We start from the raw sequence: 27,786 nt of genomic DNA on the forward strand, positions 1-27,786 counted from the left end.
AAAATGAAACACATCAGGCACAATAAACATGGCAGAAAACTATACGAGTTCCAGTCTGAATGTTTGTACATTAAATATATAGATTTTTCTGAAATCATGCAGAACTTGATGAGAGGAGAAAACAGATCATAAACTCTTGGATCAACCATTCTTTTAAAGGCTCCGTGTGTGTGTTCTGCTCCCGAGGCACTCATCTAGACAGTGGGTGAGTGAGAGCTGCTGTGAGGGGAAACACCAGGACATGTTGAGGACACACACACTTGACTGACTCACTGTGTTTGCATGTGTGTCCTTCCTCTCTGCTCGCGGCTCTTAAGAGCTGCCAGTTGATCACTGAGTGTCCACAAGACGCCGCCACCACAATGATGATGTCACTGAGTCCACTGCTGCTCACCCTGGGCCTCCTTGTTCACGGTGAGACTCTTCTGGAGACTTTGACAAGCAGCTTCAGCAGCAGGACCTTCTGCTGTGATGGAGAGAGACTGAAAGAAGCAGCTTCCACCTTCATCCTTCTCTTCTCTGTCTTCCAGAAATCATGCTCCTGTCTTCATGTTGATCTCACTGGACTTGACTCCTCAACTCTTCTTCTGTGTTTTCCAGGGTCATCAGGAGACATCGTCCTGACTCAAACTCCTGGATCTCAGTCTTTAACTCCAGGACAGACTGTCTCCATCACTTGTAGAACAAGTTCAGATGTCGGTGACGACCTCGCCTGGTATCTGCAGAAACCTGCTGAAGCTCCGAAACTTCTGATATATCGCTCTTCAACCCGTGGTTCTGGAGTTCCAGATCGTTTCAGTGGACAAGGATCAGGGACACAGTTCACTCTGACCATCAGCAGAGTCCAGCCTGAGGATGCAGGAGTTTATCATTGTCAGCAGTATAACAGTTACCCGTTCACACAGTGAAACAAGGTCGTACAAAAACCTCCGCCAGCTGAAGAGGAACTGATCTGACTCCACTGCAGCACACAAGTGGAGACACTTGACAGGTCACATCAGTCATTCATGTCATGAAAAACTCGCTCTGGTTTAGTATTTTTATTGAATGAATGAATGAATATTCACTTCATTCTCATCTCATCTTTTGACATACATTTCCATCTACAGCTACAGTCCATGAACACATTGACTCTCAACCCAAAAGGTTTCAACAAGTCGACTGGTTGTTTCAATTGTTGAAGATGCTTCAGCTTTAGTTTCTTTGGATGTTTCTGTCCACACAGGTTGATTGACCGATAATGAGTATCAGCTTCAGAGGTTCATCTAAATATTGTGTCCTTACACAATGTATTGTGTACAGATATTCTGTTGTTATGCAATGAAGTGTAACACATGAACGTGTGTGTGTGTTAGAGTGTGGAGGAACCTGGAGTTCCCTGAGGAAACTACTAACATGATGGAGTCAAAGCAGGATCTTGGGATCATGACGCTGCAGCACTGACCACTGCACCTCCTTCACTGTGTCTCCATGAAGAAGCTGCTGAGACCTGGTTGGAGAAAGACTTGAGACTGGCTGATGACATGAAAGAAATGACCTTTGACCTCCTCAAACGTTGGACTACATGAGATGAGAAACCAGCAACATCTCTGTGTCTGACAAGGAGAACATGTTTCAGCAGCAACACGTCTGCAAGTGAAGGAAGAGAGAAGAATGAGCAGTTCCTGCTTCCTCAATATGATTCTACTCACTCTGTGTGGCAGAGGTTTTTGTAGCACGACTGGCTGACTTTGTGTCACTGTGGTACACGTTCGGAGGAGGAACCAGACTGGAGGTTGGAAGTAAGTGTTCAGTCTCACACTTGTATTCACTCAGAAATAGAAAGTAGATGTGAGGTCTTAATTCAAAATTCATGATTCAAAAAGGAGAATTTCAAAGTGAAATGTGTGAATTTGAAGCAACAAATAGTGACAGGTGGACAAAGAAAGACTTGAAGAGAGAATGAGCTGATGTGAGTTTAGATTCAAGGATTAAATGATTTTGACAAAGAGTGATGAATATAAACAAGTGAAGGACGAGATGAAAGTCAGAAATGATGAATTGAAATTGCAGAATTTTCCTCAGTGATGAGGTTTAAAATAATATGAATAGGTTTTCATTAATGCCACATTTTTGTTTAATAATATATGAACGACATTTTAAAAGTGTTGAATTTCAAAATAAAATTTCCTCTTGTTTTTCCTCTTCACAAAAAAAGCTCCAGATTTCAGCTCCCTCCTCTTGTTTGTACAACCAGGTTAGAAATGTTTTCAGATGTTGATCATAAATGTCTTGGATTTATGTCTTTATGATGCAAAAACCAAAGCCAGAAGAGGGGAGAGACACAGAGGGAGTTTAGGGTGATTATATCAGTCAACTTCTTTCCCTCAACCCCACCATCACTGCTTTCATCCTCTCATCCTGCAGCAGTTCTCTCTCACCTCTCTCTCCTTCGTTTCAACCTCTCTAACTTCACTCCAGCCGTATCATAGATTATCTTGCTGCCTTACCCTTCCTTCATTCTCACACATCTCTTCCTTCCTGTCTCATTTCTCTCTCCCTCTCTCCTTCCCTCACACCACCCGTCCTCCCACTATTCTTTTCCCTTCCTTCGCTCCTCCACCTTCCTTCATGTGATACATGAGCGACCAGAAGCCTCAATGATCTCAGGTGACCACTGTCTCCTAGGTGACCTCCAGCCCACCCTGACCGTGCTGCCCCCCTCCAGCCAGGAGCTGCAGCAAGATAGGGCCACGCTGGTGTGTCTGGCCAACAAGGGCTTCCCGTCAGGCTGGACTCTGTCCTGGAAGGTGGACGACCAAAGCAGGAAGGGGAGCCAGAGCCCCGGGCTGCTGGGGAAGGACGGCCACTACAGCTGGACCAGCACCCTCACCATCCCTGCTGACCAGTGGAGGACGGTGGGCTCTGTGACCTGTGAGGCCACCCAGGGCTCCCAGACTCCAGTCTCAGAGACACTGAGGAGACAGCAGTGTTCCCAGTCCTGAGCAGACCAGCCTGGACTCCAGCAGCTCTCTGCTTCTGTCCCTCGCTCACTCTCGTTTGTTTCTTGGAGTTTGGATCACTTCATGACAATAAAGACGTCTTCATCACATCTTTGCTTTCAACTCTGTTTAGTCAGGTCTGAATATGATCTTTAAGATGAGAAAAGAAAAGCCTTTATTGATCTGACAGGAGAGAAAGATCATCATTCCAGCAGCACAGTGATGTCAAAATATGAAAATAAACAAATATTGAAAACAACAGAGAAAAGTAAGATGAAAGCAGAAAGCTTCCATCATGATGTTCTAGATCTGTTCTCCAACATATTGAAGCGATGAGCAGCAAAGTGATGATCAATATCATGTTTTGAGTGAGTCACAAGTCAAAAGAGTCAAACAGCAGTTGATGTGGAGAATGTGAGTAAATGTAGAAAATCTGAGGAGCAGAAGATGTTGGAAACTGAGATGTGAGTGTTGTTATGAATGTTTCATTATTGTGAGTCAATTCCTTTGGGTTATTTTCCAAACCACCAACAACAAAGTGAGATCATTGTAAACTTCACTGTGAACATCATCAGCAGATCATGTCCAACATTATTAGTGAAACGAAATCATTGTTAAGAATGTTTGTAAAGTTGCGTTGACTCTGTTTAAATGAGACTTTAGTGACGAATCAGCAGAAATATGGAGAGGTAGTTGAGAGGTAGTGAAGATCGGAAAACTAATAAATCATCAAAAGTGTTTTTTAGAAAAAGTGCAAAAGTGAGTTCTTCAGTCTGAACATGAGCAGATGTGAATTGTCTCCACTTGTGAGCAGCAGTGGAGTCAGATCAGTTCCTCTTCAGCTGAAAGAGGTTTTTGTACAACCTTGTTTCACTGTGTGAACGGGAGACTGTTATACTGCATGCAATAATAAACTCCTGCATCTTCAGGCTGGACTCTGCTGATGGTCAGAGTGAACTGTGTCCCGTATCCTTGTCCACTGAAACGATCTGGAACTCCAGAATCACGGGATGATGCATCATCAATCAGACGTTTAGGAGCTACATCAGGTTTTAGAAGAATCCAACAGAGGTCATCTGTGATGCCTGAGTTTGTTCTGCAAGTGATGGAGACAGTCTGTCCTGGAGCTACAGACTGAGATCCAGGAGTCTGAGTCACGACGATGTCTCCTGATGAACCTGGAAAACATAGAAGAAGAGTTGAGGAGTCAAGTCCAGTCAGATGAACATGAAGACAGAAGCATCATTTCTTGAAGACAGAGAAGAGAAGGATGAAGGTGGAAGCTGCTTCTTTCAGTCTCTCTCCATCACAGCAGAAGGTCCTGCTGCTGAAGCTGCTTGTCAAAGTCTCCAGAAGAGTCTCACCGTGAACAAGGAGGCCCAGGGTGAGCAGCAGTGGACTCAGTGACATCATCATTGTGGTGGCGGCGTCTTGTGGACACTCAGTGATCAACTGGCAGCTCTTAAGAGCCGCGAGCAGAGAGGAAGGACACACATGCAAACACAGTGAGTCAGTCAAGTGTGTGTGTCCTCAACATGTCCTGGTGTTTCCCCTCACAGCAGCTCTCACATACAATAAGTCCAATCTTCACATACCACAGAAATGTTTAGATGTCACACATGATGCTGTACTTTGAAAGTATGGCCAATCCACTGAATCTTTGTCAATTTTAAAGACGATCACATATGTTCCATGTGTTTCATCAAAATATTCTTATATCCTAATACCAGATTGTTTTATATTGATTTTTTTAGATATTGTATTTTCTGTTGTCCCTCTTCATCTGTCTCTTCACATGTTTGAAGTCAAAAGCCTGTTTTGTCTGTTTTGACAACAATTTGATCCAAAGTAGTTTTTTTTACTTTGTGTTCTTCTATTCTGGGTTTTTGGAAGTCATTCTGAATCACTTCATTATCACCCTTGTTTTTAAAAAAGTATGGTCACACTCAACTGGAGCCACCTGTCGTGTCTTTCATGGTGGCTGAGCATGGAGGAGGAAGCGGCCCAACCTGCATCTTTAAATACATACAGAGGAGGTGCGGTCCCTCAAGTGGCCTCACCCTTCTCTCCATCCTACAAATGGTGCATCTGTTCTGACCTGAACTAGAATGAAAAATTGTAAAAGTGATCCCATGGGACAGCCAAATCCTGGGATCCATCCTGGGATCTTTCCCAAATAATAAGCTATCTTGGCACCCACAGGTTTATCTTTGTGAGCTTTCTCATTGCCATAATGCTTATCTGTAACATAGCCATTCCAAAAATAATGGCTAAATAATGGCTAACCGTACCCAAACTTCACTGTCCTCATCCTCAACTTGAGGCTTAACCTTGTGGGTCAAGCAAAAGGGCTCCACATCGGCATTTGGCAAGGAGATGTTTTTATCGAAAATTGGTCCTCTCTAAGGTAGATATGCTTAAACACACACATACACAGTCATTTCTTATGTTTTGTGGGGACATTTCATCAACTTTCATGCTTACCCCAGCATCTCACCCTAAACCAGGACCTGAACCAAGCTTAAATTCAATTAAAACGATCAAGTTATTTTGAAGTTTTAATCCTCAAATATGAGGCTTACAGCCACCTTGTGTGGACTGGCAAGAGGTCCCCATAGTGCATAAGGTAGGTACAAGTCAGTGTGTTTACAAGAACTGTAGCCATACAAAGACCCCTACACCCCTCCCCACACACACACAAACGCCTGAGGGTCCTCACTAAGATAGATACACACACACACACACACACACACACACACACACACACACACACACACACACACACACACACACACACACACACACACACACACAATTGTACAGCTATCTTTGTGGGGCTCTCCTCTCACACTAAACCTAAGCATCAAAAAAACAATTTGACACATTAGCTAAAAGTTAGACTCAAATCCGTCAATAACTTTTCAAGTTTTTTTGAACACAGATGGACACACAAACCAACACACAGGCAGACAGACCGACCGACAAACACCATTGAAAACACAGAAGAGATGAAGCGAGCCTACAAAGGTACCCACACTCTAATGGTGTTAAATTCACCAGAAAAGATGTGTTCATAATTTGACCCTGAATGATGAGTTTAATAGACAACTCCATGTTTGGGTAAATTAATTAAAGTTCTGGGTTAAATCCACTGCAAACTTATGTTACAATTACTTCAGAGTTTGTTTGCATCAAAATATTTGAAATGGTAAATGGCTCTTTCTTGAATTGTGAATGAAGCGCTGCACACGAAGTCATTCATCCGCTGACAGCATGTCATCAGAACTGCCAGGTGACAAACCAAGCCAAAAACAGACTTGGACAAATGTGTAATTCAATGACACCAAGTTGATGGTGTTGGTTTTTCGGATGGTTTGTTTGAGTAAAAAGTTATGGAGGTACAGTGGTACCTCGGATCTCGACCACAATCCGTTCCAGAAGGCCGTTCCAGAACCGATTTGTTCGAAATCTGAATCGATTTTTCCCATTACAATGAATGGAAAAAGAAATAATGCGTTCCAAGCCTTAAAATAGTCTTTTGTAGGAGTGAATGTAGAGTGTCTGCTGCAGGTGCGCTGTTCCTCTATGTGTGTGGCCGCTGCATGTGGGAGGGGTTGCCGAGTGAGTGACGTCTCTCCAGAAGTGAAGAGGTGCCCGGTGCGTGTCCAGCTCTGAATGTGCGCTTCTGTGCAGTTTGGCTGTGACAAAGTCATAAACCAAGTCACGCTCTGTCCCAGACTCGCCTCATCCCTGTCCCAGCTCCAGCCCACAACAGGACATCAAACCCTGGAGTGTGTGTGGAGAGCGAGCACCTCCCCTGTGACACTCTATCACGCTCCAGTGTGGAGACAGGAAAGGTTTTACACCTCAATATGAAGAAAAAACAGTCAGTAAATGTAGCTAACGGGACACGTCTGCATACAGAGGCTGCGTTACACACAATAACAAAGCGCCCCGTGGGTCAGCTGATCGGTCCGCGCACGCTATGTTTTTTCCGGCTTTTTTTGGGGCCGTTCGAGTTCTGGATTTACAAAAAAATCTCGAAATTCTTGTTCGATTTGTTTGAAGTCCGGGACGTTCGAAAACCGAGGTTCCACTGTATTAGGATCCTGGGGTGGGCTGAGGCTGCTTGGCTTGAGGTTTGCACTCGAGTGATTTTCCAATATATGGCAGGCTGCACAGCATTACTGAAGGATGTATTTTTGAATAATACCTCAATATTGTATTGAGGCTCTGGAGATAGATCGAACCCACCAAGCCACTTCACGTGGCCCCCAAGCACTATAATTATTGTTGGTCTTGAGCGGCTCCATGAAACTGCACTCGTTTTCAAAAGCCCACTTGATGGCGCTGCCTGCTGTAAATATCATCTGATTTACCAACCACTTCAGTGAAACTTCACAGCATTTTTTAACCGAGAGCGCCACCTACTGAGATCGGAAAGTGATGACATCTTTTTTTCTGTCTTCTGCCTCATCTTTCCATCTGTTCATTTATGTATGAAAGGAATAGAATATATATATATATATATATATATATATATATATATATATATATATATATATATATATATATATATATATATACATACAGGGAGAGCTTAAATCTTCTGAACGAGCGCCATCTTCTGTCCCCGTTACGTCAATGCATATGATGCCAATTTACCTACAGAAGATATATACAAGCATTTACAATATACATTCATACAACTTATGTGGCTCTGAAACTAATGTGTTGACTGTGCAGCACATTATGATATAAATCAACATGGGTGTAGTGTGTCTGATTTCCGAGGGACGTTGAACGCACCATCTGTCTCCCCGCCTCCTGCGCTCTGCGGGCTGCTGCGCCATCTTGCCTCCTCCTTCCTGTCTGAAACGGAGTGCGGAAGTGGATCCGTCTGCGTTCGCGTTCGGGGTTCCGCCTCTGGACGTCTGGCAGTATCCCTCAGCTGACTCGGCCCCTTCTCCTCCTCACGTTACTGCGATTCAACCCGTCGTCAGATACCCGAGGAGAGATGGCTGGACGGCTACCGGCGTGTGTTGTCGACTGCGGCACAGGGTGAGCGCAAGCGTCGGCGTTCGGGGACTGTGGGTGGAATGGTCACCGAATCTGAGCGTTGTTTTCGGCCGCAGCAGTTGTCAGCTGTCTGGATGGCTGCTGCTCTGCTATGCATCCCAGTTTTTCCTTACCGATTAGTACAACCAAATCAATATTACTTCACTGATAGTGTTCCGTGTCAAAGTGTTTGTTATCGACACACTTCATGTTCATTCATTTTAAGGACATCTTTCGTCATTGGCCAGCGCTCTACTCTTCCGACACGGCTAACACTTCCTCATTCACCCTCTTAGTCCTTATATGGTTCTTCTCTGCATCCTTGCTTATTTGTTAAGTATACGCCGAATTCAAGTGCCCCTTTCTTTCGCCATCATCTCTAAACTGAACAGCTTGTACCTGGCAGGGTGTTACGTCCATGCGCATACAAAAAATATCAATTTCAATGTAAACAAATGTAATATTTTTCAAAGCATCTGCTATATATATATATATATATATATATATATATATATATATATATATAACAACATATCTGTGTGGGTTCTGCAGCAGGGGATGGCATTTTTGTAACTGTTAAAATGGGAGCTTTGCTGTGAAGAAAATGCAAAAGAAAGTGGGCTTTTGCATCCTGTCATCAGAAAGACATTTACTGCCTGGAAGCTGCCTGGTTTTCACATCAAGTAAACAAGACCTTTCTGCAAGACAGCCTTCGGGTGAGACCCTTGCAGGGTGTCTAGCCTATAAAGCTGCTTCATTTGGATGCAGTATTGATAAACATATGGAATCCTTGGTTTGTACATTCATAATACGTTTAAAACTGAAGTTATATATTTAGTTCATTCTTGTTGCATTAGTTTCAAGTTGAAAACAATCTTGAAAATAAGTTACTTGATTTGAAAAGTCAGATTCAGAATCTAATTTATTGCCATGGTCAGTGGGGATCCCACCAACTAGGAAAGTGCTTTGGAATAAAGTGCTGACAATAAATAATAAATTTGATTCTGATTCTGATTCTGACAAAAAAAAAAAAAAAAAAAACAGTCTTTTTACCAGCCCAGGTAAGTCATGATAGAATTCAAAATAGACTTTGGGGTTGTTTATGAATGACATGAGAACATGGGAAGCTACCTCATACTATAAGCTATTTTACTTGTTTTACTATTTTAAACTGTTGAGTTTGTCTGTAAGCACTGCAGATGACGCCCATATTTAAGGATATTTCCTCATAAAATATTCTTATTATATTATCTAGTTTGGTATAAAAAATAATCATGTGCTTTTTTTCCCTTGAAGATTTACGTCACGACTGAGAGAAAGTAGCCTACAGAACACTCCCTGAAGTTGCAGCAGCTGCTCCAACCTAAATGCAGTGTACAGATTGAGCACAGGCACTCATTCCTGTGCAAGTTATAACAAGAGGCGCCCCTGATCCAGTCCAGGTTGACTCCGGACAGAAACTCCTGCAATGCTTGCTAATGCTTATGCAATGCGTCTTTTGGACTGATCTTTCTCTGCACGGTGGCAGTAAACTCGCAGAAAAGAGCGGTTCTCTTGTAACTGTGATATTCAAACAAGCAGTAGGTGAAGCACAATTTTGGAGAAACTACATTTTTCAGAACTGGAATGATGTTGTTGAGGGAGTTTTCTATAATTTGTGTGACAATTAATGAAAAATATTGATGTATTTTTTTAAAGCAGAGCATCAGTGTTGTGTGTGACAGTGACATTCTTGGCCTGGAATGTGCTTCATACTTTCGTTCAAACCTTGCAACTGCTGAGACGTGATAAAATGGGTTGCAGTGTATGTGAAACACTCACGCTGGTGTTTCATTGCAATCCTTTTGCAGCGTCCACTTAAGGCTGTGCGCCACACCTCTGCTCTGGACTAGTCTGGAAAGTTGCTGATCACTGAAAACATTGGAGGTGTTTTGTCCTATAAAATATTCCTCATGACTGGTATGGCACCTCATTGTATGCTGACTCTTGAAGAGGAAGCCACAGACATGTGTTGCATTGCTTTCAAGTAGAGGCTTGAACTCTGTGTTGCATACCTTCTCATCCTCCCCCCTTTCTCTGCCTTCCTTCAGGCTCTTAAAAAGTCAAAAGTCCTCAGTTCCTTCATTTTTCTTGAACTGAAAGATGCAGTTGCAGCTGTATACAACGCGTACACTTTTAAAACTACCGATTAGTTTAAAGCAAAAAAGAAAAACTTAGTGTATCTGGTGTAACCTGGTGCTATCAAGTGGACTGCACACAGTCCTGTCACTTGCCTGACTGTAAGGAGCCTCTGTTATGACCAGGATGTGGCCTGTTATGCCAGCAGTCGTCAGCAGTGTCCGATCCGTCTCCTGGGTGGTGGGTTCAGGAAGTGTCTGAGTCACACAGTGATACATCTGGATCACATGTGCGGCCATTTAGGGAGCAGATGAGGTAGCTGCTGAGATATTTTAAGATTTGTTCAGGTCAGTTGTACACAGTGGTATTTTAAACTTTTATTTTATATTAATATTCATTTAGAATTTGAAGTGTCGAAGATACTTTCTGATGATATTACCATTTTCTTATTTTTCGTTTCTGCAAAATCTAAATCTGCTGTGAGGAAGTGATGTCAGTCAAGCCCCTGAATCGGAAATATCAATACTCTTGGCAAAAAACTTTACAGAACTAAAACGCTCAACGTTACTCATATTTGAGACAAAACTATTTGATCGAAAGCAACTTCTGTAAAGTTAGTTACAGTGTTAAATCCTTTGCTACTGCCGTGTCTGACAGCAACTCCTTAGTTTCCCTGATTTTATTTGGAGATGGTTTGCTAAGTCTGCCAACTACAGTGCTGAGTCATTTGGACAGCTGAGTAATAGTCTCACATCAGTGCTTTAATGTGTGCACCTGTGGTTCTCATCTTTAATGTGAACTTGGAGTCCTTTATCCAGAGTGTGTTGAAAGTTCAGGAGCCCACCTGCTGTGGTGCTCTTTTCACTTGGTCAGTGCATGATGGACTCCTTTATTGACTCACACAAGCTGCTGCTGTTGCCACCCAACCAGTCCACCACATAAGAGAGAGGCAACATTGATCAAAATTAATAAAATAAATAAATAAATAAAATGATCTCTTCATTTCAATGCATCGTAGCATTGGCTCGCATCTCAGTTTGATAGACTTTCTCATCCCTTTCTTTTGCAGTTACACCAAACTGGGCTACGCAGGGAACACAGAGCCACAGTTCATCGTGCCATCATGTGAGTTCCTCAACCTAGATTGTTTTGGTCATCAAACAAATGTTTCAACATGTAAACCTGTGATGGACGGAACCATGCATTTACAGATTTGACCTTTGTCATCAGGTATTGCCATCAAAGAGTCAGCAAAGGTGGGAGACCAGGCCCAGCGGAGGATGATGAAAGGTGTGGACGACTTGGACTTCTACATTGGAGACGAAGCAGTGGACAAACCATCATACGCCACAAAGGTGAGCTCCAGCTGGTGCACAGTAGGATTAGTGTGCCTCATGTTTGCATCCATCCATCCAACCATGGCCTGTGTAATGCTCTGTGGAATAAATGTTGAGATCCATCTTTATTTTTTTTTTGCACACAGTGGCCAATCCGTCATGGGATCGTTGAAGACTGGGACCTGATGGAGCGTTTCATGGAGCAGATCATCTTCAAGTACTTGAGGGCGGAGCCTGAGGATCACTATTTCCTCCTGGTAAAAACACATGCCCATGATGCTGCTGCTGCTGCTGTGGTCCTTCTTCATTATGAACCAGTTGATCAAGAACGGTTCCTGTGTTGTGCTGCAGACCGAACCTCCCCTCAACACGCCAGAAAACCGAGAGTATACGGCAGAAATCATGTTCGAGTCCTTCAACGTTCCTGGTCTCTACATCGCTGTGCAGGTGACTACCGATTTTGCAGTCAATAGACGAGTCATTTATGTACAGTATGGTTGCTTGGAAGATGAAAAGAAAGAAGACAATGTTTCTCAGAGACATTCTTTGGCTTTTTACGGACCATATAAGTTGACTCAAATGACTTCTGAATCTGTGTTCACCACCTCTAACTGGTTCAGTTCAAGGGCCTCGTCTTCAGGGTCTCACCTCCTGTTATGTTGATATAATGTGATCTGCTGTCTTATGATTGTGTCGTCTTCTTTTCATCCTTTTTTAGGCGGTGCTTGCTCTAGCAGCCTCTTGGACGTCCCGGCAGGTTGGGGAGCGAACGTTGACCGGGACTGTCATTGACAGCGGTGATGGCGTAACACACGTCATTCCTGTGGTGAGTTTGCCCACATTTTCCCTCATGCACACTCAGGAAGGTGGAAATCAGTCCCTAGTAGGGAGGTTTAAAGCATGTTTTGTGGCGGTTTATCATTAGTATTGTATTTTATATGTTGACATATACTAATATTTTTGTCTGCAAATACAGGAACAAAGAAAGGAACTGATGAAAATACAGGAACTGAAATAAAAATGGTAGGGACGATAGGGATGATGAAGATGAGTTGAGGTGAAGGAGGCTAACTTGGACAGCAACCCAAGATGGACCCAGTGCTGACCGAAGATGAGATCAAAAGATTGTCTCATTTCTTTGACAGACATCGTTTTGTCTCACATACACTGAGAATATCTAATTACGGGACAATTGAAACAGACTAGTTGCTCAGTGCCGATGCATTCACTCACAGATGGAAGTGTCATGTTGCTACAGTTTGGGCTCACCAGGTTGAAATGGTGCATGGGCAGTGAGATAGTGGAGTCTAACTCTGTGTCCTCCATGTCTGGCAGGCTGAGGGTTACGTCATCGGAAGCTGTATCAAGCACATTCCCATCGCTGGACGGGACATCACTTATTTCACCCAGCAGCTGCTGCGTGAGAGAGAGGTGGGGATCCCGCCAGAGCAGTCGCTGGAGACCGCCAAAGCAGTCAAGGTGAGAGTCATGTGACCACCGATACTTCCTTTAATAGTTAAGGTGGTGGAACTACAGAAAGTGCAACAACCTTGTCACCTCAGATTCAAGCACTGCTGAGTAAATCGGTTCAGATTCACAGACCTGCCTTCTATACGTGACTGTACAACCCGCCTCCTAAAACAGCAGTGGACATGTACACTGTGCTCAACAACTGAGCTCAAGTTTTAGTGCTAAAGACTACAGAGGATGTGGTGCAGGAGCAGTTCAACTCAAGTCACAATGATCTTGATTTTCCCACCCATGTCTCACAGGTTTTTTTATCATGTGATCATTTATGTGTTGTCCATATTGTCAGAGTATGAAGTGCGGAGAGTTCCGACCATCGTCATGGTGACGCTTCAGTGCTAAATGAGATCTAAAGTCTCCGTACGGTGTTGCACATTTCTCTTCTTTCAAAGTGTTGGAGAGCAAGAATAGAATTGCAGTTGTTGTTGCGTGTTCATCCAAACTATATAGAGGCTTCTTTTTACATTATCACGCTATTATATAGTTGGAAATTTGCTTTTTAAAATATTTGGAAAGCAAAGTCTAAAGCATTAAAAAAAAAAAAAAATTAAATCATCTGAACATTAACTTTCTTTAACAAACATGTATGTAAATCAGATCTTGACTATTTATACCATATTTTTTTAAATAGTGAAAAAACAAACTTATTATTAGGCCAAGCATTTAAAATTTTATTCGGCCTCAAATGATCAATTTATGCATGTGTGTGTTGCAACCTAAGCACCGACTATCAAGGAGACATGGAGGAGCGGCGCAGACTTGACAAAAATGATTGTCCCATTATCAATATCCACACTGTGCATGTTGCACGGTGTGTGCATGTAATGAGGACATTTTCCACCCATCTGTTGTTGTGCACCTGTACCCTGTAAATTCACTGACTGTGTTTTTAATGAACCACCAGTACATGCATCTTAAAATGTCCATTTAAATAAATGTTCATGTTTAACCTAGATGTTAATAAAGTTGCAAATCTGATTTAGACGACCCAGTCTGCCTGATGTGGTTACCACTTTACACAAGCAGATGGCGGACACCTGTAACTTCAGTCTTAGGGTGTGTTTCAGATGAAAGTCGTGTAGTGAATAGTAGTGACTGGGAGTCCATTCTCCGTCTGCAAGCAGCTGTTACTGGACCCGTTGCTGGTTCCGTGGACGTGGTGGAAGCCACAGGAGAAAATACAGTGGGGATAGTTGTGGAGGAGAAATGTGGCCACCGCTAGTTACAGTGATGATGCCCAGCCGTGAGGACAAGGCATCACAAGTGGATTAAAAACAAAGATCTGTAAAAGTAGTTCTTAACTTCCTTGTGATATTAAAGTTGAATATTTCACTGGCAAAACTCAAGGGTTAAAGAAGCCCATGTTCTTACTTTGGAGTGGTGTGCAAACTGTTGGTTTCAACTCTGTAAAGTTACCCTGGCTTATTTTGGAACTGGTGCAATGTACGAATGTTTTTTTTTTTAATCAAGTCCCAGTTCAATTATCAGCATTTAAAACACACTATTCTCGCGTGAACACAAGGTGGCGGTATTGCTCTACTTTTTAGAGTTCAAGGACAATTCAGTGCTGTTGCAGATATGAATCAGTGTTTCACGACACTCAATAAAGAATAAAAAAACTTGGAGTTGTAGCTATTCAGGGAAAAAGAAAGTTTTATTATAGGATTTTGAGAATAAATGGATGCAGTAGAAGAGAAAGTAGAAGTAAGCGTAAGAAGGTTCACCAGCGATAGGTGGTGAAATGGAGAACAAAGGAGGCAGACGGATGAGGAAGAAGAACAAGGGAAAGAAGCAGTAGGAAGTGGACGTACTGGGTGATTCATGAGGAAGTATAAACACACTTCTCTACCCCATATTGAATTGGCAGTATGTAGAAGAGAAGGAGAATAAGGAGGAGCAAATAATTTTGAAGGTGGAAACAAGAGGGCAGAAGATTTGCAGACTAAGGAGAAGTGAGAGCAATAATATTGAGAAAATATGTCGTGTATGGAGATGTTGGACCACTATAGAGTGAGGAGATGGATGCTGAGAGGAGTTGGAAGCTTAAGCTTGTGTGCGAAGTAGATGGAGAATGGGAAGGGAATGAGGTTGCAAGTAGAAGAAAAGGAAAATATGGTAGGGAGAGGGTACAAGTAAAAGGTGGATTAGCAAGGCTCTGTAGTCCCTCCTTATGACCTCTGACCTCTCCTTGCTAGGAGCGCTTCAGCTACGTTTGCCCTGACCTTGTCAAAGAGTTCAACAAGTACGACACGGACGGGTCCAAGTGGATCAAGCAGTACACCGGCATCAACGCCATCAGCAAGAAGGAGTTCACCATCGACGTGGGCTACGAGAGATTCCTGGGCCCGGAAATCTTCTTCCACCCCGAGGTTTGTCCCTTTTTAAGTACATTGCTCCTTCCTGCTCAGCAAATTGTTCAATTGATCAGGAGAAGAAGAGGGTCAGTCAGAGGAAGATCGAGGAAGAGGATGGAGAAAAGAGAGGAGATAAAATAAGGGGGGTGGAAATATGGAGAATAGAATGAACAAGATGGGGAAGAAGGGAGGAATAAAAGAGGGAGATGGAATAAGGTGGTGGAAGGGAAGATGAAGTTTCAGAAGCTCATATGTCACCTGACGTTTTAATTTTCTCTGCTGTGACAAAGTGAGCTGTGTTCCTCCTTCATGAAAGTACTTCAGCTGCTTCTTTGCTGCTTTCCACGGTGGTTATCAATGGAAGCAACACATGCTTCTTCCTCGACGAAAGACAGTTCATTCCATAGTGCAGTCACCACTAACCTGCTGGATTAACACCCAGATTGTTTGCTCTCAATAACAGTTCGCCAACCCGGACTTCACCCAGCCCATCTCTGAGGTCGTGGATGAGGTCATTCAGAACTGCCCCATCGATGTGAGGCGTCCGCTTTACAAGGTACGCTCGCACTGCCTGCAAAAGGCTGAATTTGCTCGAAGAAAGTGATGCTTTTTTTCAGTCAAACTCATACACCGGTAAAGGACTCCGTCTCTTCTTCCACAGAACATTGTTTTGTCTGGAGGCTCCACCATGTTCAGGGACTTTGGCCGCAGACTGCAGAGAGACCTAAAGAGGTCCGTCGATGCCCGACTGAAGATCAGCGAGGAGCTGAGTGGAGGAAAACTCAAGGTGAGCCATGAAACCAGTGTTGTTTTGAAGGCAAGTGAAGAGTTTGAATCACAGCAAATGGATCAATCTCATCTGTAATGTGAGAGTGCAGCAGAGATGAACTCAAAAATCCCTACTGCACTCTTCTATTGTCCTTGAAACAGTCTGTCATAATGTAATTGGGCAACGCTTTAGAATGAGGAACGCATATTAACTATTCATAAACCAATTCCTTGTTTATTTATGCTTAATGTTCTGTATTTATGCTGTTGTTTACAGTGAACTTTTGGTGACTACAACAAGACGCCAATTAATACTTTATAATGCTGCGAATACACATATGAATAAGTAGTTTATTTAGGTTAATAAATGTCCCTTAATTGAAAGTGTGACGTTCTGTTATGATCATTATTTTGGTATTGATTTCTGACTTCAAATTGTGATGTTCTCCTGTTAATAATCAATGTGAAAATTCAGTCTTCAAAGTGAAAATTCTGACTTTAAAGTGAGAGTTCTGAGACTAAATTCTACCAACCATTCCGTCCACTGGCTCTAAATCCCATCCGTAAATGTAAGAATATTACACAGTCGTGATACTTATGTGAAGCTTTGAGCAACTCAAAGTGTTTTTTTATTGGATTTTCTATGTATTTTTTAGGCTTTTATGAACTAAATCTTGATCCTAGCATTTGATCTTTTGTGACACTCTGAGTCAACAATTTAAAGGAAGGATGAATTGTAAGAATGGAGGGAGCTGGTGGTTCTTTGACCAGTCTGGTGATGACATATTAAGAATACGGGGTGCAATCCTCTGGTGAGGAGCTCAGTCCTGACAGGTAGCAGATACTGAATGAAGCCACTTGCCATAGTAACTACCGACGTAGTGTTTCCCGGTGGGGTGGACACCTGGCTTTAGCAATTGATGGTCAGCTGCTGACTATATGTGGTGTTCTGCCCAGCCTAAACCCATCGACGTCCAAGTGATCACTCACCACATGCAGAGATACGCCGTCTGGTTCGGAGGGTCCATGTTGGCGTCCACTGTAAGTAGTTCTCTCAAAGTTTGGAAGAGATGTGGTGGGTTTGTTAGGCTAATGCAGTGTCTCCCTCTAGCCCGAGTTCTACCAGGTGTGTCACACCAAGAAAGACTACGAGGAGATCGGACCAAGCATCTGCCGCCACAACCCCGTATTCGGAGTCATGTCGTAACTCGACATTTCCCACTGCAGCAGAGGGCGGAGCTTCAGTCTCAGGGGCGGAGCTTCCCCGTGCTAACGCAGTCTACAGTACGATAAAACAAGACCAAAACCTCAGAAAAATATACTGTTATTTTTTTGCTTTGCATTTTTTTTTCCATCGTGAGGGAAAGTTGCCAAAAGAAACGGTGGAATATTTTTGTGGCTGAATGAAAAGTGATGGCATATGGTGGAGTGGAACGTCATGGAAAACCATGCACATTTTGGTTAAGCATCTCATTTGTTTTCCATCACCATCCAGATATCGATTTTTTTCCGCCTTCTATTCCTTAATATCCAGATGTGTATCATGATAAGAGCTTGTTTATATTTCATACTTAAAGGTTTTTTATATGTACAACTCGGTGAGATCAGCAATTGAAAAACAATGACTGACTGCAGTGTTAAGTTGTCTGGGTGTGTCATCGTAAAGCAGTGACTGCACAGAGGCAAATCATTTTATATAAGGAACCAAACTGTTGAAACAGTGGAATGTGATGTGTATTTAATACCTGGCAACATTCCAATAAAGCCTTCCGTTTCTTTCTAAAGAATACGGCTGTGTTTGATAGCAAGTCCAGGGAGGCGGGACATTGTTTTGGTGGATGTATGTGGTGGCTTCCCCAGCTAAAAACAGCTGAATTACTGACCATTTTTAAATGCACAGAGCAGTCGGATAAAAGCTGCGTTAGCGACTGACAGAATTTGTTGCGCGACTCGTGCTTGAGTGGCTGCTGGTTTGAAGCCATCAAATTGACCCCCTTCACCTCTCAAATTTAAAAAAGTCAATCTGGAGGGGTGAGGGAAGTCGGTATGGCCAAACGGAGGCCGTAAAGTCTTTTCAATATGTACTGTGAAAGGATCCACTGACGTTAGAAGTTCAACCAGTCTGTCTGCACAATATCACTTTCCCTTCTTAAGCTGAGGTATATTTGGCTAGTGGTCATGATGTTAACCATTAATGGGCCTCTATTGTTTATTCAAACTCTAATTCCAGGTAGGTCAGGCAGTCAAAAGACGTCCAAAATTCTTGCCAGCAAGTTTTTGAGGTTGTAAGACAACAGAAACGGCTCGGCCGTCTCATTTCGCTCTATTGATTTTACTTCTACTGACTACAAAGAGCTGGTCCAGCTGAGGAGACGAGGGAGGACATCACAGCTTTTCCTGTCTCAGCCTGCCGGAGTCTGGGGAAGCGAGGGCAGATAAAAGTGTCGGAAGTCTGAGGGTCAAATCCCAGTGGATAAGAAGAGTCCAAGGAGGATGGATCTCAGAGACAGGCCCAGATGTGGGAGCTGATAGGATTGATGGAGGAGGGCCAGGGCCTCTTGTGCTCTGTCCCAAGTGCAATCAAGAGCTGGAATGGACCTGTCCGGCGCTCACAATCACGCTCGGTGGAGATCAGACTGTTTTTGAAAACACTGAAGACAAAGAAAGTGGAGGGTGCTGAAGTGTTCACAGCACAGGAAGACTTTCTCTCTGAGTGGTCTGGAACCTAACTGAACCAAAAGTTCAAAACCATTGTAGCGGGTGCTTAGGGGTGTGGTCTCTCACCCAGTGGGATGATGGGTGGGGACACACAGGTGTTACTAATAAAATGGAGGTTGTATGGGACGCGCGGGTATCTTGTTGAATGGAGAATAAACACACTCAGACTTGAGCTGTGACTCCTACTCCTTTGTCCTGCCACATTGGTGACCCCGACGTGATCTGAACACGCAACCTTCTTTTATTAGTCACACCTGTGTGTCCCTACCCATCATCCCTCTGGGTGAGAGACCACACCCTTAAGCACCCGCTACACCATGAAATATGTACCTTTTTGTTCATTCATTTTTTTGTTTCAAAATATATCATATATTTTTTTTCCGTTTTGAAACAAAAAACAGAAAAATAAAACAAACATTATGTTTACGAGTTGAAACCGAAAAACGGACAACGAAGAAAATGCTACATTTTATTTTGTTCTGGTAATACTTTGCTCACAAATCGATCCAATCCAGGGACTCCTGCTGTGTTCTGTGATTTCCTGTGGAATCAGTTAGTTTCTCACTGGAACGGAGAGGAGTTGCAAGTGTGGATTAGTTCAGTCGACCATAGAGACGTACGTTCTGTTTAGAGGGAGTTTTGCCATTTTAAAAGAGATCCTTAACCAGCTCATAGTATAGATGAAGCATGGCCGACCATAATGTTTCATTATTCAGCCTCGCTTTCTTACTCCTTTTACGACTTCCAGGAAAGTCACGGCAATGGCCAAAACGTAGAAACAAATCAAAACAATTTATGTTTTGTGTTTTCGTTTTGCTTTTCTTGTCTGCAAAACAGCAAATTTGTGGTTTTTAGTTTTGAAACAAAAACAGAAAAATCCAAACTTTGATTATATTTTGAAACAAACAAACAAACAAAAAAAAGAATGAATTAAAGGTACACGTATTGTTCAGATAACTTTCCAATTCCAAGTTCCTGGAGAATTTGCATGGAACGTGGTCACGGATCGTGGTGGTTGTTATCTGAAGATGGACGCCTGTCGCCGCGAATGGGAGGGTAAAAAGTCTGCATGGACTCTCAGTCCTCTTTGTAGCGCTCTTGTGGAGTCATCGATTTCATTGTCAAGTCTTGTATAGGAAAGTTCTCACCAATGGACATGGTTGTCCAAATAGAAAAGCAAAATCACATACATCAACACAAGCATTGACGGAAAGCAGAAACGTCTCGCTCAGGCTGGCAACCAGGTTTAACCTCCACAGCACATGAATGTTTAAATATTCATGACACAGTGGTCTGCGTTTTATACCAAGCGTTAAATCAGGAGTCTCCAACTGATCCAAAGAAGGTTTTTGTTCCAACCAAGCCGCTTAATCCATGTGTGCTCGCTGGGTTGCTACAAAAAATCCACTTTGGGACCGTGTTGAGACCACTGGGTTAAATAAAGCTACATTTAAAATTGAACTGAAGGGTCAGTCACACGTCATATTTTACATAATGGCTGACATTTTGACTGGACACTGCATACGCATGGTAAGGTTCTGGCCCTTTTAGAGTTGGACCTACCAAGGCCCTCAATCGCACAGTAGCTGAATAACCTTGTTTTCAACACCTTTGTTGTCGTCGTGCTTTTTCCACTATCACCGTAAGCTTGGTGAGCTGGCGCTTGCTTGCAACTCTAGCCATCCTACCCACTGACTTCAGTGGTTCCTGACAGCAACGCCACGGTTTCCCTTCACACCTGCTTACCTGACAGCTACAGGCTGACAGCTCCCCAGTGGCCGCCAGCATTTGTTTCCACTTCCATCCTTCCTGCTTCAACCTCAGGCCATTAACTGCCATAGCAAGCCCCCAAAACTGTCTGTCTACACTTCTACAAAGGAGGAACCTCTGCCAAAAGTAAAGGAAAGCAGTTAACCCTTTATTGGATGAATATTCAGCGTGTTCATTTTCCTCCTCCTGGAATCAAGGAAGTCAATGAATCCGCTAGTGATGGGTGGATGAGGTATCATGAAACAGCACTGCAGGGTTGATGGTTGAGTGCCCTCATTTTCAGCCACTAGAAGGCGCTCTTGGTTTAGAAATGATATGAGTCATCATTGAATTACTCCAAAACTCTTACAGCAGATGGCGCCATCTGGTGGCCTCTGAAAACAGGACACAGTTTCATGAAACCTCATCTGCCTTGACACCACCATGGCAGGCTTATGAAGCTTCATGCAACACTGTCCTCATTTTCTGAGCTCACTATGTGGCACTCTCTACTCTAAAATCTGTATATATTTGTATTAGTATTTCCATGAAACTTTGCAACATTTTTAAACCAAAAGCGCCACCTACTGAGCTCTGAATATGAGGACAGTAGTCATGCGCTTCATCAGTGCATATATAATTAAATAAATAATTCATTCATGTGCTTTCACCATCATATTTAACTCTGCTTCCTCTGCTGTTTCAGTTAGTCCGTCAGTCTCATCGTCGGTTATCTCCCGCTCAGATGTCCTTTCAGATTCCGAGCGGCTGAGCGGCGAGGTGGAGTCGATGCTGTCACAGACTGCAGACCAGTTAAGCACAGAGGTTTTGACAAAGGAGACACAATCGATCGTGGCTTCTCGCCAGAGTTGAGGTCTGTTTATTCAGAGCCAAAGAAATCAGATCGGGCCCGTGATGAGAGGCTGTGGAAGATATGAAAACACTCGCGGGTAACCATTTTTTAACTGTATTTCCATATTTGGACATCTGTCTCATAAGAAACCTGGACTGACTCTTACATTTATTCCTTTTATTATTTTGTCTTAGTGTCACGGCTCTCTCGGGCCGCCCCAAGGTTACTGCCATTTTAAATATGAGCGAATGGATCCCAAGATTTTTCTCCGGAAAAGTTAATGTTGTGCTCACTTGTCATCTCACCCTGACACCTTTTCCTTTTCTGACCTTTGGGAGCAACTAAATTTAACCTTCTAACAACACTCTCATAATGCTAACACTTTGGTGCAACTCAATTTTGGCAGTGCTTTTTAGTCCTTGATTGTCCTATGACTTGGAGTTGGCAAGAAAACACTGTTATGTCATGGTTTTCTAATGTATTTAAAGTCATATTAATGGTTAACGTTTACATATTTGCGTAAAAAAAAATACCTGACATGATAACAAGGCAGCACCAGAAATGTTTATCGCCCTCATGGTGATCACAGACTGGGTGAATGTGCTCTTGCAAGACAGAAAGAGGTCATCTTTCTGTGTTCTGTAATGGTGGCCATGGCATTTGAGTGACTAAAAATTATTGTTTTCAAGTCTGAAAACGCCGATATATGATGTCGTCATGGTCAGCCTGTATTGCACAATGTAGGAGAGAACTACTTCCTGTTTACGTTTGGTGAGGCCATCTTGGAGGTGATGAGTAGCGAAGTCCAGATGAGGCTTCATGAAACAGTGTCTTCATTTTCAGAGCCCACTAGATGGCCCTCCGTGCTCAAAAATATTTGGATTTGAATAACAATTCTAAAATGAGAGCGCCATCTTCTGTGGAGTGAAAATGAGGACATTGTTTCACGAAGCTTCAGTGGTGCATCAAGACGACAATGAATAGCCTGAAATGGCGAATACATGTAACCCTCCCCAAAAAGGCTAAAAAGAACTGTTTGTTTTGATGTCACACTCCCAACACTATAGGAACTCACTGAATTAATATAAAATAAAAATAAACAAGTCTACTCCACTGTTGATTGCTGAGGCGGTCGAAAATAATACATGAGTACGTCTGATAACCGTCACGCTTACGGCCACAAATCTATGGATTTTCTATGAATGTTTTATGGTTATGTTCTTCAAAGAACGTGTGAATACACAAACGTTGACTTGTGAATAGCAGGGATCTTTCTGTATTGCGTTGCTATGACTACACAATACTACTATATTACTCCTTGTCCAGGAGTCCATCGCCTCCCACCCTATGTAGCTGGGGCAGGTTCCAGCCTCCTATGATCCCGGGCAGAGATTAGTGGAAAGTAATAAATAAATAAACCAGGCCTTCTCCGATTGTAACCGCCCTACCTTAATAATGGATTTAAAAATAAACAAAAATGTGTCAGATGACAAAACATTTTATTCAAAGTCAGAAAATTGTGACAACAGAGGGGGGTGTTTATAATGTGTCACATTAATACCTAGTTGAGTCTAGGAGGAGCCAGAGTCAGAAATGATCGCTTCCCTTTCACCAGAGCCTGCTGGAAAGATTATTGTTATTACTATTTGTTAAAACAATTTCACCTGACTGTAACAACACATTTAACTTAGCAGTAAAACCAATCTGTTCTTACATGGCAGTGCTCACCGATCTAACATTTGAAACGCCATTATTACTTACAGAAAGGACGACTCGAGATGAAGGGGTGAGCCAGGACTTTTTTGGGTGTAATCCTTTTATCTGGATCGACTTGCAGCATGGCCTTCAAAAGATCAAAGCAATTCTCCCTGCTTTCCTCCTCCTTAAACTGGGTGGATTTCTAATGTATAAAATAAGTAAATGAAGAACAGTTTGGTCTACAATTGTAAAGGTTTCAGATTAAAGTCACAGTGAAGGATGTTTACCTCCTTCAGTTCATCCAGTGACTGAAAGCAGGACATGTCGACTTTATGGGACTGAAATGAGACACATTGATTGATGTGGATTGTAAATGACAGAAAGACACTTTGTGTTTTACAGTATATTACAACAGTGTTTGGGAAGCTCTCATACAGAAAGGCTTCTCATTCAAACACTATCATCTGCGCTTTTGTGATTCAAACTCTCTCACTATATAACTCCATGTACTATATCGACTACTGTAGCTGGTCGGGAACCAAAATCGTTGTTTCCCTTCTCAAATATCAGAGTCAGCAACAGTTAGCATTAAGCTAGATAATGCCAGCTAGATAATGTTAACACCAAGGAAATGTAGTTATTATACAAAAATACAATCCGGAAACTCAATACAGTAAATGAGATGATAATATCCCCAAAACTGTAGCCATCTTGGTTTTGGAGTGACACCAAAACAAAATTGGCACAACCAATAACAATGGGTTTAAGACGCTTATCCTGTCACAGTTCCGCCTCTTATTTTGAAAGTGCATTCCATTCTCTCTCTGCGGCCCTGGCATGATTTCTGATTTCCACTTCTGGTGGTTCGTTCCTCCACTACAAATGTGTAGGAACTTTGGACTATTGTATTCAGACTTTGGACATTCCATCACCGCTCCTTTGATGTGGTTTTTATGCTCTGGTTTTCTTTTTTTTTTCCGGTTGCATGACAGCATGTTTGTGTTCTGTCAGCATCTTTGTGAATAAACTGCTTTTGCCTGCTCCTTCCTCTGCACATGGGTCTCCTTACTAGCTCCAATTCGCCACATGTCCCTCAACATCCCATTGAATTATCAGCTTGATTTAAAAATACATTCATCTATTTAATCAAATAAGTCATAGTCTGACTGAAAACCAAGAGCATAGCCCACACACAAGTCGAAGGAAGTCCCTACCTTTAACCTCCAGCCTTTTGTGCTTTTAATAAAGTATTTTTTCGATTTTATCCCTTTCTGAAGAAGGTGTTCGTGTGGCTGACGCAGAAGTTCAAGGATTTGATGGATCTGGACAAAGAACACAAAAAACACACTGTGTTAATACGCTGAAACACACTCACGTTACGTTACTATGGGTAATACGCTATAGTCAGTCGTAAGTTGATAAAGCTCAAGGTCATTCATTGCATCTGCACACCAGACTTCTTCATCGTCTCCCACACTTCAGCACTACCAACTCTTATTCAATGGAACTTTGCTCTACGGGAAATGAAGCTTGAGATACCTTGTGGCTGCATTTCAATTGATGTAAACTGTACTATAGAAAGCTACAGTCCAATAGCTTGCCGCAATGTTGGTTGGTTTCACAACGACATTTCACATTGGAGTCTAGACATTTGGGTTTTAGGGAATTGAATATGTAGGTTTGTTATTTTGCAAACCCTGAATGCTTAAATGTACAGCACAGAAATGTCAAAACAAGTTTCCTACTTCAACAGAAATGAGGAAAGCGTTTCCCCTCAGATAGTCAGTAGCAGATAAATTCAGAGGAGCTGACTTACTGCGGACAGTTCTGTTCTTGGTTCCATGATGAGTGTGCCGTTGATCAGCACCGTCATGACAATTCCAAGTGACCACATGTCGATGGGCTCTCCGAATGGAAGACCTAGAATTATTTCTGGAGCCCTAGTTAGCCCAATAAGCAGTTAAAATCCATCAGAACAGAACACCTCACTTCCGCTGTGTTGCACGAGGTCTTACCGATAAGCCAGTGCTTGCATGCTGGTGCCAGCTTTGGCTTTGGCACTGACTATTGACAAACCAAAGTCGATCAGCTTGACTCTAAACGGCCGCTGCTGGTTCACCAGGACTATGTTGTCCGTTTTGACGTCGGTGTGGATGATGCCCATCTTGGCCAGCTGATCAAGCGCTACAGCCATCTGGAAGTAGAACGCAGTGAAACGTGTTCTTGGGTTTCAATGTCCACCGATATTTGGATTTCATGTAGGGCAATAAAATCGTATACAAAGCACCCAAACCTGCTGGACGATGGTTCTGATGTCAGTGTGAGACATCGGCAGATTGTGTGTCTTCATGATATAAGCGTCCAAACTGATGTCCAGAGCCTCAAAAACCAGCACCCAGGTGGAGTCCCTTCGAAAGGAGTCGATGAACTTGACTATGTTTTTCTTGTGCACGTCGAATTTCTTCATCCGTTCACATATTTGCAGCTGTGTGGAAACCACACCATGAGATTAGGTAGATCACTCAATTTACGACTATTATTTCAGACAGACAATGTGTGTTGTCATTCTTCTTGACTTTGTTCATTGAGTGGTCATGATTTTATTTGGTGCCGCAAGTGGGTAGTACACTATGGCAGCAGAGCATGTCAAACCGGTCCTCACCCACCGCGGCTCCTTTGTGGATCACTTTGACACCTCGACATAGAGAATGAATGAGACCATGGTTGGTGGAGGGGTCTACCAAAACTTGAGATTGCTGATATCTACATCTGGTTCCCAACACATTTAAGAACTTTTGTGAAAGTTTAGTGAATGAAACTGATCCACTGACCTCATTGAAGCCACCAGGATTCCATAGCAACTTCAGCGCAACGATATCTCCATTGACTCTTTTGCGACATTTGACCACCTTTGAAAAGCTTCCCTCCCCCAGGACCCTCAGGAGTTTGTACTCAGTGGGAACACAGGGTTGGCTTTCCGTCTTGTCAGCCATTATTCTCTCCTTCAACTGATGGAACGTCCCTTATATTCCAGCTTGGTTTCTCAACAATAGATATCTGACTGATTATAAGAACGAAATTCCTGGTATTTTATTGAAGAAATAACTTTGATGAACTCATTCACCTGACATCACAGAAACCTTTGTGATCAAAGATTTATACCTTTTAAATGTTGTTATTGTGGACTAAACACTCATCATCTCTATGACATCACTGTGGAGTGTCATAAAAAAACATGACAAACAAGAGCTGTGCCAAGAAAGTAGTGATGGTGAGATGAAGCTTCTTGAAGCACTGAGGCACCTCGTGGTCCAGCGGCCTGCCCGAGAAGGCCGAGCCGCCACGGGTGAAGATCAAAGGCCAGGCCAAGTGGCCCCACTGCGACGGAAGCGAGGAGGAGGAGGAACCGGCGCGTCTGTTTACCGGTAGGACCGCGCCTTCTCAGGGGTCCACGCCGAGAGGAGAGCAGAGAGGACCGCAGGCGGGAACCGTCACGGACCCGCGAGCAGGAGATGAGCGAGCCAAGACCGAGCCGAGACCAAGCCGAGACCCACACGGAGGGAGGAGGCGTGAGGCCCGGTTCGTGCCAGGTTGGGCCCCTTCAGACATCGTCCCTACACTGCTCCTCCATCTGACAAATTCACTAAAAAATCTCTGCCAGGTTATTCAGGTACTATTGCTCGTACTGTTTCATTGTGTGGTGCCTCAGGTTTCACTGAGGCCTACTACAATGGTTCCTGCTTTTTGACGTCGTCGCCAGCTTCACGAACCGCCACTTCTGATGTGTGTAAGACACCGGCCCTTGTGCGACCTCCAGCGGACAGGGGCGCCCATTTTGCTTTGCCACCAGCCAAGTCCATTCAAGGGGGCGGATCTGGTAAGTCGAGCCATTTTGGGGACGCCTGTAGACTACAATCCCCAAGATGCACCGGGCGCGTGTCGACGGAAGCTGACGAGCCGCCGGGGGCAAGCAGCCCTTTCGAGCTCCCTCACCACGGAAGTCGGACCTGTGGGGGCCAGTCTGTCTGCAGCTGGGCGTTCCTCCGCTGTCTCACACGAAGTAGGTCAGAATGTGCAGACCTCTCGACAGGACTTTCTTCGACAGGACTTTAAGGAGAGATTACGCTCTCCAGTTCTGCCGTCAACCACTTCGGTTCCAGGGGATCCGAGTGTCACAACCCCGCACGCTGCAGGAGAGAGAATGTCTCGAACCAGGAAGTCGCGTCTTTATTAAAAAAGGGGGCTGTATCGAGAGTGGATCAGGAAGACATAAAGATATTTTTTTTCTCCCTGTATTTCCTGGTGCCGAAGAGGTCCTGGAGACCCATCCTGGATCTCTGAGTATTGAGCCAGCACATCGCTGTGGCTCGACTCCGACCTGATGTTGGGGCGTCTGTCAGACGAGCGAGTTTTGAAACTGCTCGATCAAATAGCGACAGTCAGGAACAATCCTTGCGTGAGAGCCTGCGATGTCATGTCGCTGCTGGGGCACATGTCAGCAGCGCACCCAGTAGTGAAACTGGGGCTGTTGAATATGAGAAGGATGCAGAGGTGGTTCAGCCGCTTAAACCTGGTCCCGGTGAAGGACAAGAATGCCGACTGGTGCTGTCTGGCCAGGCACGTCG

At 43.4% G+C, this 27,786-nt stretch overlaps 2 protein-coding genes and 2 gene segments (V, D, J or C); 2 read left to right on the forward strand and 2 right to left on the reverse strand.

Annotated features, from left to right (window-relative positions):
* Positions 1-362: 362 nt before the first annotated feature.
* LOC128765793 (Ig kappa chain V region Mem5-like) lies at positions 363-3,080 on the forward strand. The segment is given in 4 exon segments: positions 363-414; positions 601-895; positions 1,744-1,781; positions 2,668-3,080. Coding segments are annotated over 4 exon segments (702 nt in total).
* Positions 3,081-3,851: 771 nt separating this feature from the next.
* Positions 3,852-4,420, reverse strand: LOC128766259 (immunoglobulin kappa variable 1D-16-like). The segment is given in 2 exon segments: positions 3,852-4,159; positions 4,346-4,420. Coding segments are annotated over 2 exon segments (360 nt in total).
* Positions 4,421-7,850: 3,430 nt separating this feature from the next.
* On the forward strand, positions 7,851-18,995 carry LOC128766132 (actin-related protein 3). The gene is made up of 12 exons (XM_053877542.1): positions 7,851-8,042; positions 11,227-11,282; positions 11,388-11,512; positions 11,641-11,751; positions 11,846-11,941; positions 12,213-12,320; positions 12,830-12,973; positions 15,217-15,390; positions 15,839-15,931; positions 16,037-16,162; positions 17,101-17,184; positions 17,255-18,995. Exons 1-12 carry the CDS (start codon positions 7,999-8,001, stop codon positions 17,348-17,350), a joined length of 1,257 nt encoding a protein of 418 aa, XP_053733517.1. The 5' UTR covers positions 7,851-7,998; the 3' UTR covers positions 17,351-18,995.
* A 2,120-nt stretch (positions 18,996-21,115) lies between these two features.
* On the reverse strand, positions 21,116-26,220 carry LOC128766491 (homeodomain-interacting protein kinase 2-like). Of its 2 annotated transcripts, none has more exons than XM_053878207.1 (8): positions 25,993-26,220; positions 25,455-25,646; positions 25,177-25,355; positions 24,978-25,101; positions 24,376-24,483; positions 23,449-23,499; positions 23,225-23,363; positions 21,116-23,081 (listed from the first exon to the last, which is right to left on the reverse strand). In XM_053878207.1, exons 1-8 carry the CDS (start codon positions 26,152-26,154, stop codon positions 23,035-23,037), a joined length of 1,002 nt encoding a protein of 333 aa, XP_053734182.1. In that variant the 5' UTR covers positions 26,155-26,220; the 3' UTR covers positions 21,116-23,034. The 2 variants fall into 2 exon arrangements, with proteins under 2 accessions (XP_053734182.1, XP_053734181.1); XM_053878206.1 differs by having other exon boundaries at positions 21,119-23,084.
* Between the last annotated feature and the right edge of the window lie 1,566 nt (positions 26,221-27,786).

The sequence above is a fragment of the Synchiropus splendidus genome, chromosome 10, assembly GCF_027744825.2.
Source record: "Synchiropus splendidus isolate RoL2022-P1 chromosome 10, RoL_Sspl_1.0, whole genome shotgun sequence".
Taxonomy (NCBI): domain Eukaryota; kingdom Metazoa; phylum Chordata; class Actinopteri; order Syngnathiformes; family Callionymidae; genus Synchiropus; species Synchiropus splendidus.

Bases quoted from the DNA above. Each gene is read 5' to 3' on its own strand.
- LOC128766132 (XM_053877542.1), top strand. From the start codon at position 7,999: ATGGCTGGACGGCTACCGGCGTGTGTTGTCGACTGCGGCACAGG. The intron at 12,321-12,829 runs GTGAGTTTGCCC...CATGTCTGGCAG, and splicing joins TAACACACGTCATTCCTGTG to GCTGAGGGTTACGTCATCGG. The intron at 15,391-15,838 runs GTTTGTCCCTTT...TCTCAATAACAG, and splicing joins AAATCTTCTTCCACCCCGAG to TTCGCCAACCCGGACTTCAC.
- LOC128766491 (XM_053878206.1), bottom strand. From the start codon at position 26,154: ATGGCTGACAAGACGGAAAGCCAACCCTGTGTTCCCACTGAGTACAAA. The intron at 25,102-25,176 runs GTAAGACCTCGT...TGGGCTAACTAG, and splicing joins ATGCAAGCACTGGCTTATCG to GGCTCCAGAAATAATTCTAG. The intron at 23,500-24,375 runs GTAGGGACTTCC...GTCTCATTTCAG, and splicing joins CAAAAGGCTGGAGGTTAAAG to TCCCATAAAGTCGACATGTC.